The following is a 17,029-nucleotide window of genomic DNA, read 5'->3' as shown; positions in this document are numbered from 1 at the left end:
ACCCTTACCTTAACTTAAATCCTGTTTTTGTGGGTGCGGTTTTGTGGGGACGCTGTTGTGGGTGCGTTTATGACATCACAGTTTTCTCACCGCGGTTTTGTCGGCACGCTTTTGTCGTGGGGGCATTTGTCGGGTCACAAATTCCTATAACATGGGGGAGTCCTTGCCCTTGGAAGTTTCTAGATTATTGTCACAACCTGAAGGATTGTAGCCAGGGGATGTTTGATTTGCTGCAACTGAAAGGCTCAGGGGGTCAAAGGGTAAAGGCAGAACAAATGTCGGAGGCTTTTCAGAAAACAGGTTCTGCAGAGTGTGAAGATAACGGAGCTGGATAGCAGCTGGAGTATGGGACAATGTCTCGGCTGCTCTCTTCAGAGATTCAGAAGCAGCGTTTTCACCTTCAGCAGCGATCACCTACAACACAAAAGCCGTTTAAGAATTGAATCTATTACTTCGGTAACCATATCACTGAAATACTGCCTTGCCTTAGCCTAAATTAGAAAAAGTATGTTCTATCCTCCATATCAGGGGTGTCAAACTCAAGGCCCGTGGGCCGGATCCAGCCTGCAAGGTGGCTAGATCAGGCCCGTGGGGCTGCCCTGGAATCACGGGCAGCACTCCCAGGCTCCATTTTCCCTGGCAGAGGGTTGCAGGAGGCTATCACAGCCAAAAACAAAACTCGGGAGCCTGTTTTCACTGGCAGAGCGCCAAGGCCATCATAGGCGCCTCTGACACAAGTGACGTCAAGCTGGCCATGCCCCTGGCCACACACCCTTGGCCATGCCCCTCCTGAGGTCAAACTCAACCCTGATGCGGCCGTCAATGACATTGAATTTAACACCCCTGCTCTATATTGTGTGATTCCGTATTACTTTATGCAAGAATCATCCGCAATATTTAGTTTAGTCCTAATTTTGTCTAGTGTTCAATAACTAATACCTTAACCACTGTTCCTATACACAGCACAGGTTCTTTTTTAGTTCTTCCCCTTCAGCAATTTATAAGTTAATTTATATTCCCGTGGATGCAGTTTATTTATTGCCCTGCATATATATATTTTTTGTTCCATAGCAAAATAATAGTACTTTGTGCAAGTACTTTCTCAGGAAATCTGGTAACTAAATTCACACACAAGAGTATGGAGATGAAGCAGGACAGAATGTGCTTTCCTACAAGTTAGGAAAAACTGTAAAGATTCATATATCTGAAATTGGAAAGTAAGGTATGAATCATGGAGACTAATCTATGGGACGTCACTAACACTCTCCATTCTTCCTGTTTGCTTGCTTGCTTACACTTAATATTATTGTATGTGCTACAGGGACGTGCAGTCAGGGGAGGCAGTGCCTCACCACTGTCATCATGAAAAGAAAAAAAAATGTAAAAGGAAAAAGGCAAGAGCTGAGGTCAGGCTGAGCTAGTTGCTGCCAGAGTCACCATGGATGACTCTGCTTAGTGCTTAACTGTTTAAAAAAGCCTCTAAAAAGCGCCCTCTAGAGGAGGCAGCAGGAGAACGACGTGCCTCATCTAGTCTGACTTTTTATGATCACTCGAGTAGAGTTAAGCAAGGGTTAAAAGTGGAAAAATTCCTGACGTAGGTGAAGCACGTCGTTCTCCTGCCTCCTCCTGTAGAGGGCGCATTTCTAGAGGCTTTTTTAAACAGTTAAGCAGAGTCATCCACGTTGACTCTGGCAGCAACTAGCTCAGCCTGACCTCAGCTCTTGCTTTTTTCCTTTTACATTTTTTTTTCTTTTCATGATGGCAGGCAAGAGCAGAGTTGAAATCCTCTCTGAAACAGCTGGAAAAGGTACGTGTGGGTTGGAGAGAAGGGGAGGAATTCAAACTTCATCCTGGTGCAACTGTGTGTGTGTGTGTGTGTGTGTTTGAGAGAAGGGGGAGAGAGGGAGGAAGGAGGGGAAGGGAGAAGAAAAAGAAAGAAGGAAGCTTATTTAGCAAAGGAGAAAAACAAATGCTGTCGCTTTAAATCGGAACTGAGCATGCCTGGCTGTGGAATTCTGGGAGTTGAAGTCCACAAGTCTAAAAAAATTGCTGCCTCACCAGCCATAAACCTCACCGCACGTCACTGATGCGCTATCAATCTCCCCGATAGCAGGTTTCTTTTCCTCTGCCCTGTCACTCCCCCTGAATCCAATGCCACTAGAGGAAGAGCATCTCCCGCATCTCCTGTAATAAAAATGTACCGCTGACTTACTCTCACTTTAGCATGACGCTGGGCTTCTGCTTGTGCAGATAGTGACACCTGGAGCTCAGCTGGCAGTCGAATGTCTTTACTGAAATAAAAATAGGAAACTGAAAGAAAAACTTCTCTCCAGGCTTAGAAACAATAGAAGATGCTTGACATCTTGAAAATATATGTATTTTTGGTTACTATTTTTTTCATGTCACGGACAATGATAAGCCATCTGATCCAATTACTTAATTCAGCTTTTTACTTCTTAGAAAAATTTTGGGCCGATACGCTAGTTGAACATTTGTCCAGGGTGCTGGCTATAAGTCAGCTCATTTGGACTTTCACTACCGTTATCTGCATACCATTTCAACTGATTCCTTAAGCACATTGCCTACTTCAGGAATCATATTTGGGTTCTAGAAATCGGTTCCACCACAAAACCGTGGACGACAAAATCGCGGTCGATGAAAGCGCGCATTTGACGTCATCACAGCGCGACGAAAACATGTGATCGAAAAATGTAAAAATAAAGCGAAAACCTTACCCTAACCCCCCCCCCAAACCTAACCCTAAATCTAACCCTAAACCTAACCCTTAACCTAACCCTAAATCTAACCCTAAACCTAACCGTTAACCTAACGCTAAACCTAACCCTAACCCTTAACCTAACCCTAACCCTAACCCTAAACCTAACCCTTACCTTTATGTGAATCGGCTTGCTTTAATTTTATTTTTATTTCAATTTTTAATTTTTTTCGTCGCGCTGTGATGACGTCAAATGCGCGCTTTCGTCGATCGCACTTTTGTGGACCGCGGTTTTGACGGGTCACGCTAGAAATCGCCTGCCTACCCTGGGTTAATCCATGAGTCTCTCTCAATGAACTCTGTATAGAGAGGTTGGGCCATAATTACAAACACTGTGTCTCCTACATGGCTAGGTTCCCCTCGCACATATGTGCTAGTCGTTCCTGACTCTAGGGGGTGGTGCTCAACTCCGTTTCAAAGCTGAAGAGCCAGTGCTGTCCAAAGACGTCTCTGTGCTCATGTGGCCATCTGAACGCTGTTACAGTCCCACCAAACGTTGGTTCCTATTTTTCTACTTGCATTTTTACATGCTTTTGAACTACTAGGTTGGCAGAAGCTGGGACAAGTAAGGGGAGCTCACTCCGTTACACGGCGCTAGGGATTCAAACTGCTGAACTGATGACCTTCTGATCGACAAGCTCAGTGTCTTAGCCACTGAGCCACCTACATAGCTACTGGGGATTATATCCCCACCCACCACTATTCCCAGTTAGATTAAGGAGGCTGTCATTATGGAGAGCTGATATTCTTCTCCTAAGCACTATCTTCACATTCTCCTACTTATCTTTTTTGGCAACAGCAAATGTGATATACCCCCAAAGGACCATCATTTTTTGAATTTTATGGGACCCTCACAGACATATGCTCCAATCACTTTATGCCATATCTCAAAAGCTCAAATGCAGTTCGACTGAGATTTGTCATACCCTCTCTCTCCAAAATGTCTCTGGGCAGTCTTTGGAAATTCTGTCCTATGATCTCATTCACTATGATCTCGCTTTAAAAAAAGCTGAGGACAGGGAACTCTTTCAGAGTTGAAAACAGACTTGCAAGGCCTTGAATTCATGACTCTTGCTCCCTTTTGCCTCCTCCATGCATTCTACACAAACAAATGCCTTTTTAAAAATTTCCCTCTTTTTGGAGGGCTGCCATGGCATCACTATTTACATGAAAGGCAATCCACAGGTATAAATCAAGGCCAAAGCATTTGGGAAGTGTGTGAGTTAGGGCAGAGCATGAGTCCATATAAAGAATTATAATCCATTAATGGTTTCCAAGTTAATTTAAATTTTACCTCAGGCATTTTTTTTTACATGGGAAGCTATTTTTGACACTGAGGCATATTCCCATAGTTTAGTTTGCCAATCTTCTAAAAAGATAAGTACGTGCTATTTGGACATTGTTCTTCAAGTGCAACCTAACCTGTACAGAATGCAATGGAACTTTTAATTCCTGTGAACTGGTTGCAATGCCTCTGTTAACATAATTCAAGCCTGCATTGGTTTTTTTTTAGATACTTCTGCTCACAAATCATTTTGTCAGGGAAACACTTGTAAGAAACTACAGCTGTTTCTTCACTATTTATTTGCTTCAGTTTAGATATCTGTCACATAATAGCAATAGCAGTTAGACTTATATACCGCTTCATAGGGTTTTCAGCCCTCTCTAAGCGGTTTACGGAGTCAGCATATTGCCCCCAACAACAATCCGGGTCCTCATTTCACCCACCTCGGAAGGATGGAAGGCTGAGTCAACCTTGAGCCGGTGATATTTGAACAGCCGAACTGCAGAACTGCAGTCAGCTGAAGTAGCCTGCAGTGCTGCATTTAACCACTGCACCACCTCGGCTCTCAAGGAGCACCTATTCTCTCTCCTCATGATTTTAGTGTAAAAAAAAAAAAAAAAAGAACTTCAGCATCTTCAACCATCCCCCAGAGCAGTCTTTCTCAATCTCAACAAATTTATGTTCTGTGCGCTTCTGGTTGGACATGCTGGCTAGTTGGTTGGGAAATTTTGGGGCTTGAAGTCTGTATATCTTAAAGTTGCTGAAATTGAGAAACTCAACTCTGCTACAGAGAAACTTGGAAAGGATGAAAGCCGCTTCCAGTTTACATAGACAACAGGAAGGAAAAATGGAACTAATTAATGTATTTCACAAATGCCTTTAGTGACTAGTTCATTCATTCATTCATTCATTCATTCATTCATTCATTCATTCAATCAATCTTGGTCAAGGAGTGGTCCTAGTACTCTCAGTATCTTATCTCTAGTTAAAGTTGCTAGATATAGTTTTTCTGGCCATTCACTTTCCATTCTGGATGGAGATGTCAGTGCATAGAGATTGAAAACAGATTGCAACAAACCTGCAGTCCTTTTTTAAAATCAAGTTTAATCAAAGAAAACCTTAAACATCTTGCATAACATTTTCAATGTTGCAGAAAAACACTTGATGTCTTAAACACTTGTGATAAGCGTTGGTTCTTATATTGTTGCTTGTACTCATAAACACTATGCAATGGAGACTCATCTAGAATTAGTTTATGCAATACTCACAATACAGCAAGGACCAAGTAAAATAGCACAAAAGACTATGCAGGCTTTGGAGTTCTCCAGCAGTCTTCATTGGAGACAATGTTATCAAAAATAATATAAAAACAGGATGGAGAAAAAGCCAAGAAATCTATAGCTAAGGATAGGTGTTTCAGTTATGAGGTATGCAATTCAAAGCCAGGATAAATATGAAGGCAGATTGAATATCAATAGAAGTACTATCAGTCATGGTTATAATATTGGAACAAGCTCCCCGTGGAGGTTCGAACCCTCACCACCCTCCAGGCCTTCCGCAAAGCCCTTAAAACCTGGCTGTTCCGACAGCGCTGGGGCTAAAGAGCTTTTGCCCCCCCCCTCGAATGGTACGGTTGTTGTGTGCTTTTAAATTGTGTATTGTTCTGTTCGTCTTTTTTATCCCTTATCTGTACCCCCTTCCCTGACTTGGATTGTGAGCCGCCCTGAGTCCCCTTCGGGGAAAAGGGCAGCATATAAATGCAATAAATTCAATTCAATTCAATTCAATTAGCAATAGCAATAGCAGTTAGACTTATATACCACTTCATAGGGCTTTCAGCCCTCTCTAAGCGGTTTACAGAGTCAGCATATTGTCCCCAACAACAATCCGGGTCCTCATTTTACCCACCTCGGAAGGAGGGAAGGCTGAGTCAACCCTGAGCCGGTGAGATTTGAACAGCCGAACTGCAGAACTGCAGTCAGCTGAAGTAGCCTGCAGTGCTGCATTTAACCACTGCGCCACCTTGGCTCTGTATACCTGTCTGTGTCCTTCATGCTCAAAGGTTGTGGGTTTTTGTAACCTCTTGCCTAATGAAGATTCTGGAAAATGCAACTCTCAGACAAACCCTTAGATCATTTTTGTTGATCCTAATAAAATCAATCTAACAATTGATTTTATATTTCTTCATGGATTGGCATAAGCATAACTATTAATTATAAGCCAATATAGAAAGAATATGTAATACTTGAATGTAAAGTTTCAAATTATAGCTAACAGTTAAAGATTTTATTCTTTTGATGTTTTTTTGGTTTACAGTGTACAGATTTCATACCTACATTTCTGTCAGCTCCACTTTGATCCCCCACTGACAGGTGATGGCATCCACAGCTACCTGCATAAAAAGAAAACAAAGGAAAAATTATTCAAAGTAAAAGCCCAGAATTACTGGCCTATTTGTGGTATCTAGCTTGGCAGGTATTGAAAACAAAAACTGGATTGAATATATACCGTATTGGTCAAGCGTTAGCAATGCAATTCTTACAAATCTGCATCTTTTGAAATATCTTTTAAGAAAGAGAAACTGTCCAATAACAAGGGAGCATTATTTTATTAATGCCAATTGGCTGATTACAATGTAAATATTTGTGATGGTTTTTGCCCATTATGAAGAGTTATCCCAAAATCCTCATCTTGCTCACTTTTATCTCCTGGCTGATGTTCTTTCTCTCCATCAGAATGTCAATGAAAGTCCGATGCGCCAGCAAGCGCTTTGTGATAGTCTGTACCAGCATCTGAACTGCGTTAGAACGATTAGCAAGGGAGGTCATCAGCAGAGTAACATTCTCCATTCGATAGTAGCAGACAGTATTTAATTCTAAAACAGCCATATCTTTGGTGATCACCTACAATAAATAGAAGGTTTATGGAAGATCTTCAATGTAATAAGATGAAGAATGGGTATGGTACAGTGGTAGGTTTCAAAAATTGTTCGAACCTACTCTGTGGGTGTGGCCTCCTTTGTGGGAGTGGCTTGCTGCCCATGTGACCAGATGGGAGTGGCTTGCCGCCCATGTGACCGGATATGAAGATGCCGACGACACTTGTCAGAACCACCTTAAATTACCTCACACACAGCACTGGCATGCATAAGAATAGGATGTAAACTTGTTTTTTAAAAAGCATCTTTGGTTTGCGTTAAAACAACTTCAACACACGCAATGTTCTGATTGCACCACAAACGCAGTAGTCATCCTTACCTTTCACAGAGGCACTGAGTTTTATAAATAGGAGCATGATAGTGTAGAATAATCATATCCAAGGACCAGTGGTGGGTTTCAAAAAATTTTGGAACCTCTTCTGTAGGTGTGGCCTGCTTTCCGGGTCCACTGGTGGAACCTCTTCTAACCGGTTCGGTAGATTTGACGAACCGGTTCTACCGAATAGGTGCGACTACTGCCTTTGTGGTGCAATCAGAACATTGCGTGTGTTGAAGTTGTTTTAACGCAAACCAAAGATGCCTTTTAAAAAACAAGTTTACATCATACTCTTATGCATGCCAATGCTGTGTGTGAGATAATTTAAGGTGGTTCTGACAAGTGTCGTCGGCATCTTCATATCCGGTCACATGGGCGGCAAGCCACTCCACAAAGGAGGCCACACCCACAGAGTAGGTTCGAACAATTTTTGAAACCCGCCACTGGATGGTTCCCAAGTTATGCACCGGACTCAAATGGAGAAATGCCACCCCATCAAAGACCAAAGGTGAAAAAAAGAGAACTAGGGGCCCATCCATTTAGACTTTTGAGGACTGAAGCTAAGGCTCCCCATCCAGACCTGAACAATATCCAGCATTGGATTAGGACATTGACATTGGACAAGCAAAGACTGAGATGTACAATTAAGCAGATAGATGATAGCAGACCCAAACTTCACCCAGAAATTTCATGTAGATATTAAAAAGCAGGGGCAGGAGTATAGAACGCTGTGACATTCAACAAGAAAGGAGGTGTGGACACAACCTCTCTTTCTCTGTTAACTTTGACTGGAACTGACCACTAGTGAAGGAGAACCACTGCAATATAATGCCACCCATTCTTAATCCCCCAGTATGTCCATAAGGATGCTCAAGGTACTCAAAACTGCTGAGAAATCAAGATGGTTACAGTATCCCATGTCATCAAAGGTTCCACCACAAAATCGCGCTCGACGAAAGCACGTACGTGACGTCATCACAGCGCGACAAAAACATCGCGCTGTGATCGATAAATGTAAAAATAAAGCAAAAACCTTACCCTAACCCCCCCAAACCTAACCCTAAACCTAACCCTAAACCTAACCCTTAACCTAACCCTAAATCTAACCCTAAACCTAACCCTTAACCTAACGCTAAACCTAACCCTAACCCTAAACTTAACCCTTACCTTTATGTGAATCGGCTTGCTTTAATTTTATTTTTATTTCAATTTTTAATTTTTTTCGTCGCGCTGTGATGACGTCAAATGCGTGCTTTCGTCGAGCGCGCTTTTGTTGTCCGCGGTTTTGACGGGTCACGGTCATCAAAAAGTGTAATCAATAGAGAATCCTCCTAAATGGAGAATCTATGTAACTTTTTTTCTATAATGTGTCTGCTTGGCAACTGTCTCATTTCTTGATTAATCCATGTGATTTTCTCCAGCAGGTGAGCTATAAAAGGATGAGTAAGCTATAAGTAAACTCTCTTACCTCACATAAAGGAATCTCTAAAGTTTTGAGACGGATGTCTATTTTGTGGTACGTATCCAGACAGGGAAGAAGAAAAAACAAGCCTTTTAGGAAAAACAGAACAGCATGGAAGTTACATTATAGGAATTAAGAGCACACTTTTTGATGCTCATTTTATCAAGTTATCATATTGGGACTTTACATATAGAAAAATTGTTGGCTGATCATCAGGTGCATTCTAATCATGTATTTTTTGCATGTATCTCACCCAAATTAAGGTCAACTCATGTTTGAGAAATAGTGGCCATAGTACCTCCAAGATATATGTAAATTTATATGTAATAAATGTGTAACAAATCTCCACTTGGAAACTGTTCGTATTTAAAGTGGTGTGAGTGCAACTATCTTAAACTATCTCCCTCTCAATTCAAGCAGTATATAAAAAAATATAGGGATCATCCCATGGTAATGAAGCTGGTTTTAGTTTCTATCGTATCAAAATGAAATTGCCAATATTCTACCATTTTATTTACTACCCTATTAATTTCATAATTCAACAATGAGACCTAGCAAGGTGATTTGTTCACTATGTATTTTAGCACAACCCTAGTTGTGCCATTGTTTCTCAACAAGGTTGACGCTGGTACCTTCTTTTACAACATCAGTCACCCCAATAGTTCGGTCTATATAGATGTCGTAGAAAGCAGTGTTATATTTAACTTGTGGTCCTGAAAAAAATTGAATAATCTTCGTATACTTACCAGGCCCTCTTGGCCTTCCATGAAGAATACGACCAAATCGAAATAAAACAGCTCTCTCATATTCCCGTACAATCTGTCATAAAAAAATGGAGATGAGTGTTGTGGCCCAGCAGGAGCCGTTGGAACTGCCACCAGACTCCAACGGTGAGGGGCCCTATGAGTCGGCCCTGGAGGAGGTGGAGGACCCTGGCCATCAGGAGGCACCTGGTGGAACCTCTTCTGTAGGTGTGGCCTGCTTTCCAGGTCCACTGGTGGAACCTCTTCTAACCGGTTTGGTAGATTTGACGAACCGGTTCTACCGAATAGGTGCGAACTGGTAGGAACCCACCTCTGTCTCCCACATGTACCAACTTCAATCTCTAGAAATACTCTTACCTTCATACAGAACCAGATGGAAATGGGAAACGTGATTATGATGAGAAGGAGTGAGAGGATGACTAGAAGCCACTCACAGATGCCTAAACCTGGAGACTTTAAGCCTGCAGGAAACAAAGACACAAGATATAGTTTTCTCCTGGTTTTTTTAAACCTGCATTTCTCATTTAAAAAAAAATCAATATGGAATATGTACCTGCTGACCCACATTATTCTTGGAATAAAGGAGACTATAGGAAGATCAAACAGAACTGAGATATCGTTCAAATTTCATCTGCAGATGCAAATAGGAACTCTTCTATATTCTAATTCAAATTAAACTTCCAGCATATATTTTGGGTCTTTCTTAGCTGTTAGCATTTTCCCCTTATTCCCCAATGTCAGTTTCAAGCTATGTAAACTCAATTATGCATCCCCACCTATTACATACGATCTGAGGTGGGTTCCTACCAGTTCGCACCTATTCGGTAGAACCGGTTCGTCAAATCTACCGAACCCGGTAGAAGAGGTTCCACCAGTGGACCCGGAAAGCAGGCCACACCTACAGAAGAGGTTCCAAAATCTTTTGAAACCCACCACTGGTCCTTGGATATGATTATTCTACACTATCATGCTCCTATTTATAAAACTCAGTGCCTCTGTGAAAGGTAAGGATGACGACTGTGTTTGTGGTACAATCAGAACATTGCGTGTGTTGAAGTTGTTTTAACGCAAACCAAAGATGCCTTTTAAAAAACATGTTTACATCATATTCTTATGCATGCCAGCGCTGTGTGTGAGGTAATTTAAGGTGGTTCTGACAAGTGTCGTCGGCATCTTCATATCCGGTCACATGGGCGGCAAGCCACTCCCACAAAGGAGGCCACACCCACAGAGTAGGTTCAAACAATTTTTGAAACCCACCACTGCATAGGAGGCAAAGTCAGGTGATCACTAGTGAGTGTGATCACAAAGGAGCTCTGGATCTTTCAAGCAGAGGTGAGATTACTCCTTCTGTCTGATCCCTAGTCTTCAAACACCATTCTGTTATTCCCTCCCTAAAAAGGTGAACTAAGTGGCATACGAAATGTCAAGGAAACTACTTGCCATGTATTGTTAGCCTTGGGAGGCAGTCCAAATAGAAGCACATCCTGACATACTAATTTTAATATATTGCTACTTTAACAACATCTTGCAAGCTTGAAAGTACATCTTCTTCCGTCGCCTTTTCAGTCGAGGAAACTAGGGAGAGTTCCTTCAGAGACATTTGCCACATCCCATTCCTTCTGCCGATTCAGCTGCTGCTTATCTCACTGTTGTGTATGCTATGGTTCTTCCTCCTGCCAAGGCCATTCCCATACAGCACTATATTGTTGCCACCAAAGCTACTTGGATTGTCCTTGTGGTCAGCAGGGTTTAAGTTTGACTTGTAAGGACTTTATTATTTTTAACCTGCCAAAAGGTTAAGGCATTCTGGATAAAAATATGGTGGGTTATGCAAAATATTTTTAAAAGAAGGATAAAGATTACTCCGCAGTTATTTTTACTAGGTATATGTACTGACTTTACAGTGGTAGAGACTAATTTGATTCTGCATCTAATAACGGCAGCAAGACTGTTGGTGGCGCAATACTGGAAGAAGGAAGACTTGCCTACAACTCAAGAATGGACATTGAAAGTCACAAACTTAGCCGAGATGGCTAAAATATCGGCATATCTTAAAGATCACTCAAATGAGAGATATAAACAAGACTGGAAAAAATGGATTGACTATATACAAAATAAATACAGGACCAAGAAATTCCAGTTAGCCTATGCTTAAGATCAGAAATGATTTAAATTGTTTAAAGTTAGTTCAGTAAGAAGAAGCTAAGGTCAATGTAGAATGTCATTAATTTCTTTATTTCTTTTTTCTCAATAGATTTTAGACTGTGTTAGTTAAAAATCCATACCGTGTACGGGTTCTGGGAAGTCGGGGGGGGGGGAGGAGGAGGGGGGCTGGGGGGTGGAGGGAGGGGCATACAAAAAATTTGTACTTCAATGTTTTAATGATTGACGAATGATGAAATATTTGTGTTTTTTAAAAAAAGGACTTTATTATTTTTAAAATAAATACTATATTTTGCAGCCGGGGTGGCCATTGCGGCGTTGGGTATATTGGATTTGTACAAGAGCACAGCATTTTTATTTATGTGTGCTTTTAGATTAACACATCTTGGCACATGAAGTGTCAAGAAAATGGCAAAGTAACATTTGTGAAAATACATAATCTCATGTGCATGTGCACCAAAAAAACCCTATGTGGACATATCCACTTAATCATAAGGATTCAGGTTTTACTTGAAAGAGACTTTACATACTTTTTAAATATTAAAAACAGAATGGAGAGGAGACCATCATTGTTTTGGCGGCCCAGGCAACTTGCAAAAAAGTGTTAGACTGCCCTAGTTTGTTTTAACTTTATAGTCTTTCTTGGTCTGGTTAAAATACTACAACTTCAAAATGATATAAAGGAGTAGAGAAGTCTTAAGTAAAAAGTTTTCATTTGGTTTGGTTTGGTTTATTGGATTTATATGCCGCCCTTCTCCCAAGGAGTCAGGGCAGCGTACAACATTAAAAAAACACATATTACAAAAGATAAAAAAAATTAAATAGAATATCCAAAAAACAAACCCAATTAAGATTAACAATAACATTTTAAAAAAATTGATTAAAATTAACAAGCATTTAAGAAGTGCTGCTTGTTACTCGGTTCCATTTATCATCCCTCTAAAAATGTAATTTGCGTTATGACCAGTGGTGGGATTCAGCCAGTTCGCACCACTTCCGGAGAACCAATTGTTAATTTTCTGAGCAGTGAACTGGTTGTCAGAAGAAATCATTAGAGCAGAGAAGCAGTTGTTAAATTATTTGAATCCCACCACTGGTTATGACTAAATGGGGAGGAGGAGCATACAAAGGAAACTTGAAAGGACATACAGGGTCTCTCAAGGTCTTTCTAAATCAAACCTGCCCTATATCCTACTGCAGTATATGACTGATGGATATTTTTCTCTTTGGTGAAGTACCGAGTGAAAAGATTAAAAAGAACTAGCGGATTAAACCAATCATTATGTCTCTTATGAGCAGCACCCAGAAACATTGGAATAACATTATGAACTGGACATATTGTGTTTGTGATCTGAAAATCAAAGAATGATTATGTATGAATTGTTCCTAGGGCTGCTCCACTCAAACACCATGGTTCTTTTGTTCTTTACATTCAGCTTTCATCTGGTAAGTACTGTATGTTATAGAGAACTGTGGCTATTTCTACTTTTGCCAAAAATAATAATTATACAAGTAAAGCATGTCTTGTAAACTAAGAGGAACTGACCCTGTTTTTAAGTTATATATCTATATATCTATATATCTATATATCTATATATCTATATCTCTATATCTATATCTATATCTATCTATATCTATCTATATATCTATATATCTATATATCTATATCTATATCTATATCTATATCTATATCTATATCTATATCTATATCTATATCTATATCTATATCTATATCTATATCTATATCTATATCTATATCTATATCTATATCTATATCTATATCTATATCTATATCTATATCTATATCTATATCTATATCTATATCTATATATATATATATATATATATATATATATATATATATATATATATATATATATGTTTTATTTTGTGCTGATAAATAAATAAAGGGAGACTAGTATAGATCTATTTCAAGCTATTTAGCTCTCATCAGCTAGCCATACCCTTACTGGGATTCAAACCTGTGCTGTATTGATTCTTAGGCGAAAGTCTTAGCCATTAAGCCACAGGTCTCCTCCTTATCAGCTCTCTCTCTCTCTCTCTCTCTCTCTCTCTCTCTCTCTCTCTCTCTCTAGATAGAGATAGAGATAGAGATAGAGATAGAGATAGAGATAGATAGATAGAGATAGATAGATAGAGATAGAGATAGAGATAGAGATAGAGATAGAGATAGAGATAGAGATAGAGATAGAGATAGAGATAGAGATGATAGAGATAGAGATAGAGATAGAGATAGAGATGATAGAGATATAGATATATAGATATATAGATAGAGATATATACACACACACACATACCTACACACACACACACACACACCTACCTTCTGTGTTTGGAAGGAACTCTAACAAATGTCAGCCTTCAAGTACTACTAATTCTTCTGAAGCTTAGGCTCTGAGGGGTAGTTGTGTGTGTGTGCAACTGAATAGAGATTCAAGGAGTGAACCCTAATAAAAACCAAGAGGAACCTAAATGGTGCTCAACTGATGTCAAACAGAGCCTGTTAAAAGTGGAATGGGAATATATCTTAATTCTAGCAGGAAATAAATCTTACATTCAAGATTTGCCTGAAACTTTATCTTGATGAACATCGGAGTTTAGCAAAAGGAAAGCAGAAAAGATGAGATAAATAAAACTTGCATGCAGGCAGACTAGGGCCTCACCTCTTTCTTCTAGAACCAGCACAATTTTGTGTCAAAGAGCCAAAGAAAATTCACAAGGGGTTTTCCCCTAATTATTCTTCTCAGAGGTGAAGCCTGATCAGTTACAAAGGAATCCTCTTTCATAAACTCAAAATTAGGAACATACCATTTCAGAGGTCCCCTTGGCCATTTTTTATCAACTATCATCAATTTCACATGTTCTGACAAAAGCAAGAACACTGTGGAAATTGTAAATCAAAATATTTGGGCATTTCTTGTCGATGCCCTAAAAATAAATATCTATATTTCATATCATTTGACAATACAATCAGAACACAGCTGCCTAGCTAAGGAAAGGCTGTAATGCAATAGCAGAACCCATGTTGTGGATACGATACTGGAAATCTCATTCAAACCCTGCCATCGCCAGCAGTGCTAAGAAAGATTATAACTGTTGCAATCATAAATGAAGGTGAATTAGAAGGACCAGTGAAATGGTTTGATATGAGGATATATTTTTTTTAGAGTGATGCTTGTGGATTCTTCAGAGTGGAATCTTGATATAGAAGAGCCGAGGTGGCGCAGTGGTTAGGGTGCAGTACTGCAGGTCACTTCAGCTGACTGTTATCTGCAGTTCAGCAGTTCAAATCTCACCGGCTCAGGGTTGACTCAGCCTTCCATCCTTCCGAGGTGGGTAAAAATGAGGACCCAGATTGTGGGGGTGATATGCTGACTCTGTAAACCGCTTAGAGAGGGCTGAAAGCCCTATGAAGCGGTATATAAGTCTAACTGCTATTGCTATTGATATAGATGAGCACTTGTTTATTGCTCTGCTAAGCCAAATTCATTTTGGAAAACAGAAACCAATGGCAGGTTACCAGGACCCAATCTGCTTAATCTAGGGCCTTCATTAGGCACAAAAAAATTCAGCCACAATTTCAGTGGGGAACCTGTTGATATTAAATGATTTGAAATGTCAGCAGGAAATTCCTGGAAGCTTGACCTTCTAACAAATCAACTATTAATGTATAGGTAAATCCTATTTTCAAATCATTTAAAACCAACCCAGATTGGTATTATAAGAGGGAGACAGATAAACAACCAGCAAACCACACTCTTCCACATGCTGGTGGTGTTACCTACCTTAATAATGAAACAAATGCAGGAATACAAGCAAAGTCAGAAAACACCAAAAACCTAATTATTAGGCTTCTCCTGAAGCTCCAGTGAATGTCTAATAGCTAGGTCTCACTGATGTCTAATTTCCTGAGGTTTCCAAGAAAAAGATTCCAGAAGAAAAATTAAAATAGAAGCGGAGACTTATCAACCTGAAGCTTTGCACTGTCTTCTCAATAGAAGCAGCATATCACAGATTGAATGGCTATCACTTGAATTTGAAGTCCGAATCCTTCATACATGCCCCATTTTGAACTCACACTAAATTTAACGTTCACTGGAAGAACTCTTCAGAACTTCTGCTTGTGCTGTATACTACACTAATATCTGCCCAGGGGAGGCTGACTATGAACATTTCTAGGTAGCTTTTGTATTTTCTCTGCAAACTGTTTGCTTTGAGGATGCTCATCTTAATAACTTTGCAATAATTTTGTTGATTTCTTTTGATCATGTTGTCTTAAAACGCAAAGCAACTAGGAAGTGATGATGTTTGCTACAAGTTCTCCTCCCTTGCTACATTCTCATGATGTACGACAGAATTTAATCCTTTTGCATTTTGCTACTACCCAGAGCTGGTTGCTATCTGCAAGAGAGAGGACAGAAATTCGATGTATTTAAATCACCCTGCTGTCTTTAATTAAACGTGACTTACAGGATAAGTCTACCAGGTCAGAAAACATGCAAATGATAGACAACATTTAATTCCTCGCTGTCTTCTAATCCTTCCTGGATTTTAACAACCCAGATTGGTTTGCTTGTCTTTATTCCTTTAGTGTTGACTTTAAGGATTGTAGATCTAAGATCTCTTAAACTAGGCTCTCTTCAGGAGATGGACCTGTCCAGGAGATGAGTCACTGGTGTTGTGCCCAATTTCTTCCCTTACCTTCCTCCTGCTTCTCGCTTTCAAGCAAGGCCATCATCTCCATTTCTTCATCAAATGACACCACGTCGTCCACATCAACCACTGTGGAGGTATGGATTTGGTTGCCTGCTTGAAGGGTGCGTTTGGTGTCCTTCTTTAATTTCTTCTGATAGGATTCCTGCCTCTCTTTGCTGGTTTTCGGTCTGTGTGTCATCTTCTCCTTTTTGTTCCCGGGAGAGGACTTCTCTCTGCTTCTCGCCTGCTTTTCCCTAGAAGAGCTGCGAGGCCTTTTTTCATCACTCATTGTGTTGTGTGTGAACTGCAGAAAGCAGCTCCAGATCAGAAGGTGGGAAGACTCTGCTGCCTAGAAATTTATGTTGCCAAAGGGGAGGGAGAGAGGGAGGGGAAGTCCAATGCAAGAGAAGAATTTTCATTCTCAGGCAGGGAGCATCCTGGACAGTCACGCCAGTCCTGAATTTCAGAAAGTATGGGGAGAATGGAAAGGTAGACTGCAGCAATGCGCCATGATATGGAGCAAACTGAGAATGCCAGCTTACTATTGCAAGGAAAAATCATGGCCAAATTTACTCTTCCCTTTATTTGTACGTAGGACATCCAAAT

At 40.2% G+C, this 17,029-nt stretch overlaps 1 protein-coding gene across 1 annotated transcript; it reads right to left on the bottom strand.

Annotated features, from left to right (window-relative positions):
- Positions 1 to 144: 144 nt before the first annotated feature.
- Positions 145 to 16,712, bottom strand: NPHS2 (NPHS2 stomatin family member, podocin). The gene is made up of 8 exons (XM_032226800.1): positions 16,430 to 16,712; positions 9,899 to 10,002; positions 9,524 to 9,596; positions 8,784 to 8,866; positions 6,761 to 6,964; positions 6,398 to 6,453; positions 2,213 to 2,291; positions 145 to 414 (listed from the first exon to the last, which is right to left on the bottom strand). The coding sequence occupies exons 1-8, from the start codon at positions 16,710 to 16,712 to the stop codon at positions 145 to 147; spliced, it is 1,152 nt and encodes a 383-aa protein (XP_032082691.1).
- Between the last annotated feature and the right edge of the window lie 317 nt (positions 16,713 to 17,029).

Source organism: Thamnophis elegans, chromosome 11, assembly GCF_009769535.1.
Source record: "Thamnophis elegans isolate rThaEle1 chromosome 11, rThaEle1.pri, whole genome shotgun sequence".
Taxonomy (NCBI): Eukaryota; Metazoa; Chordata; class Lepidosauria; order Squamata; family Colubridae; genus Thamnophis; species Thamnophis elegans.
This window is presented reverse-complemented; position numbering and strand designations above follow the sequence as displayed.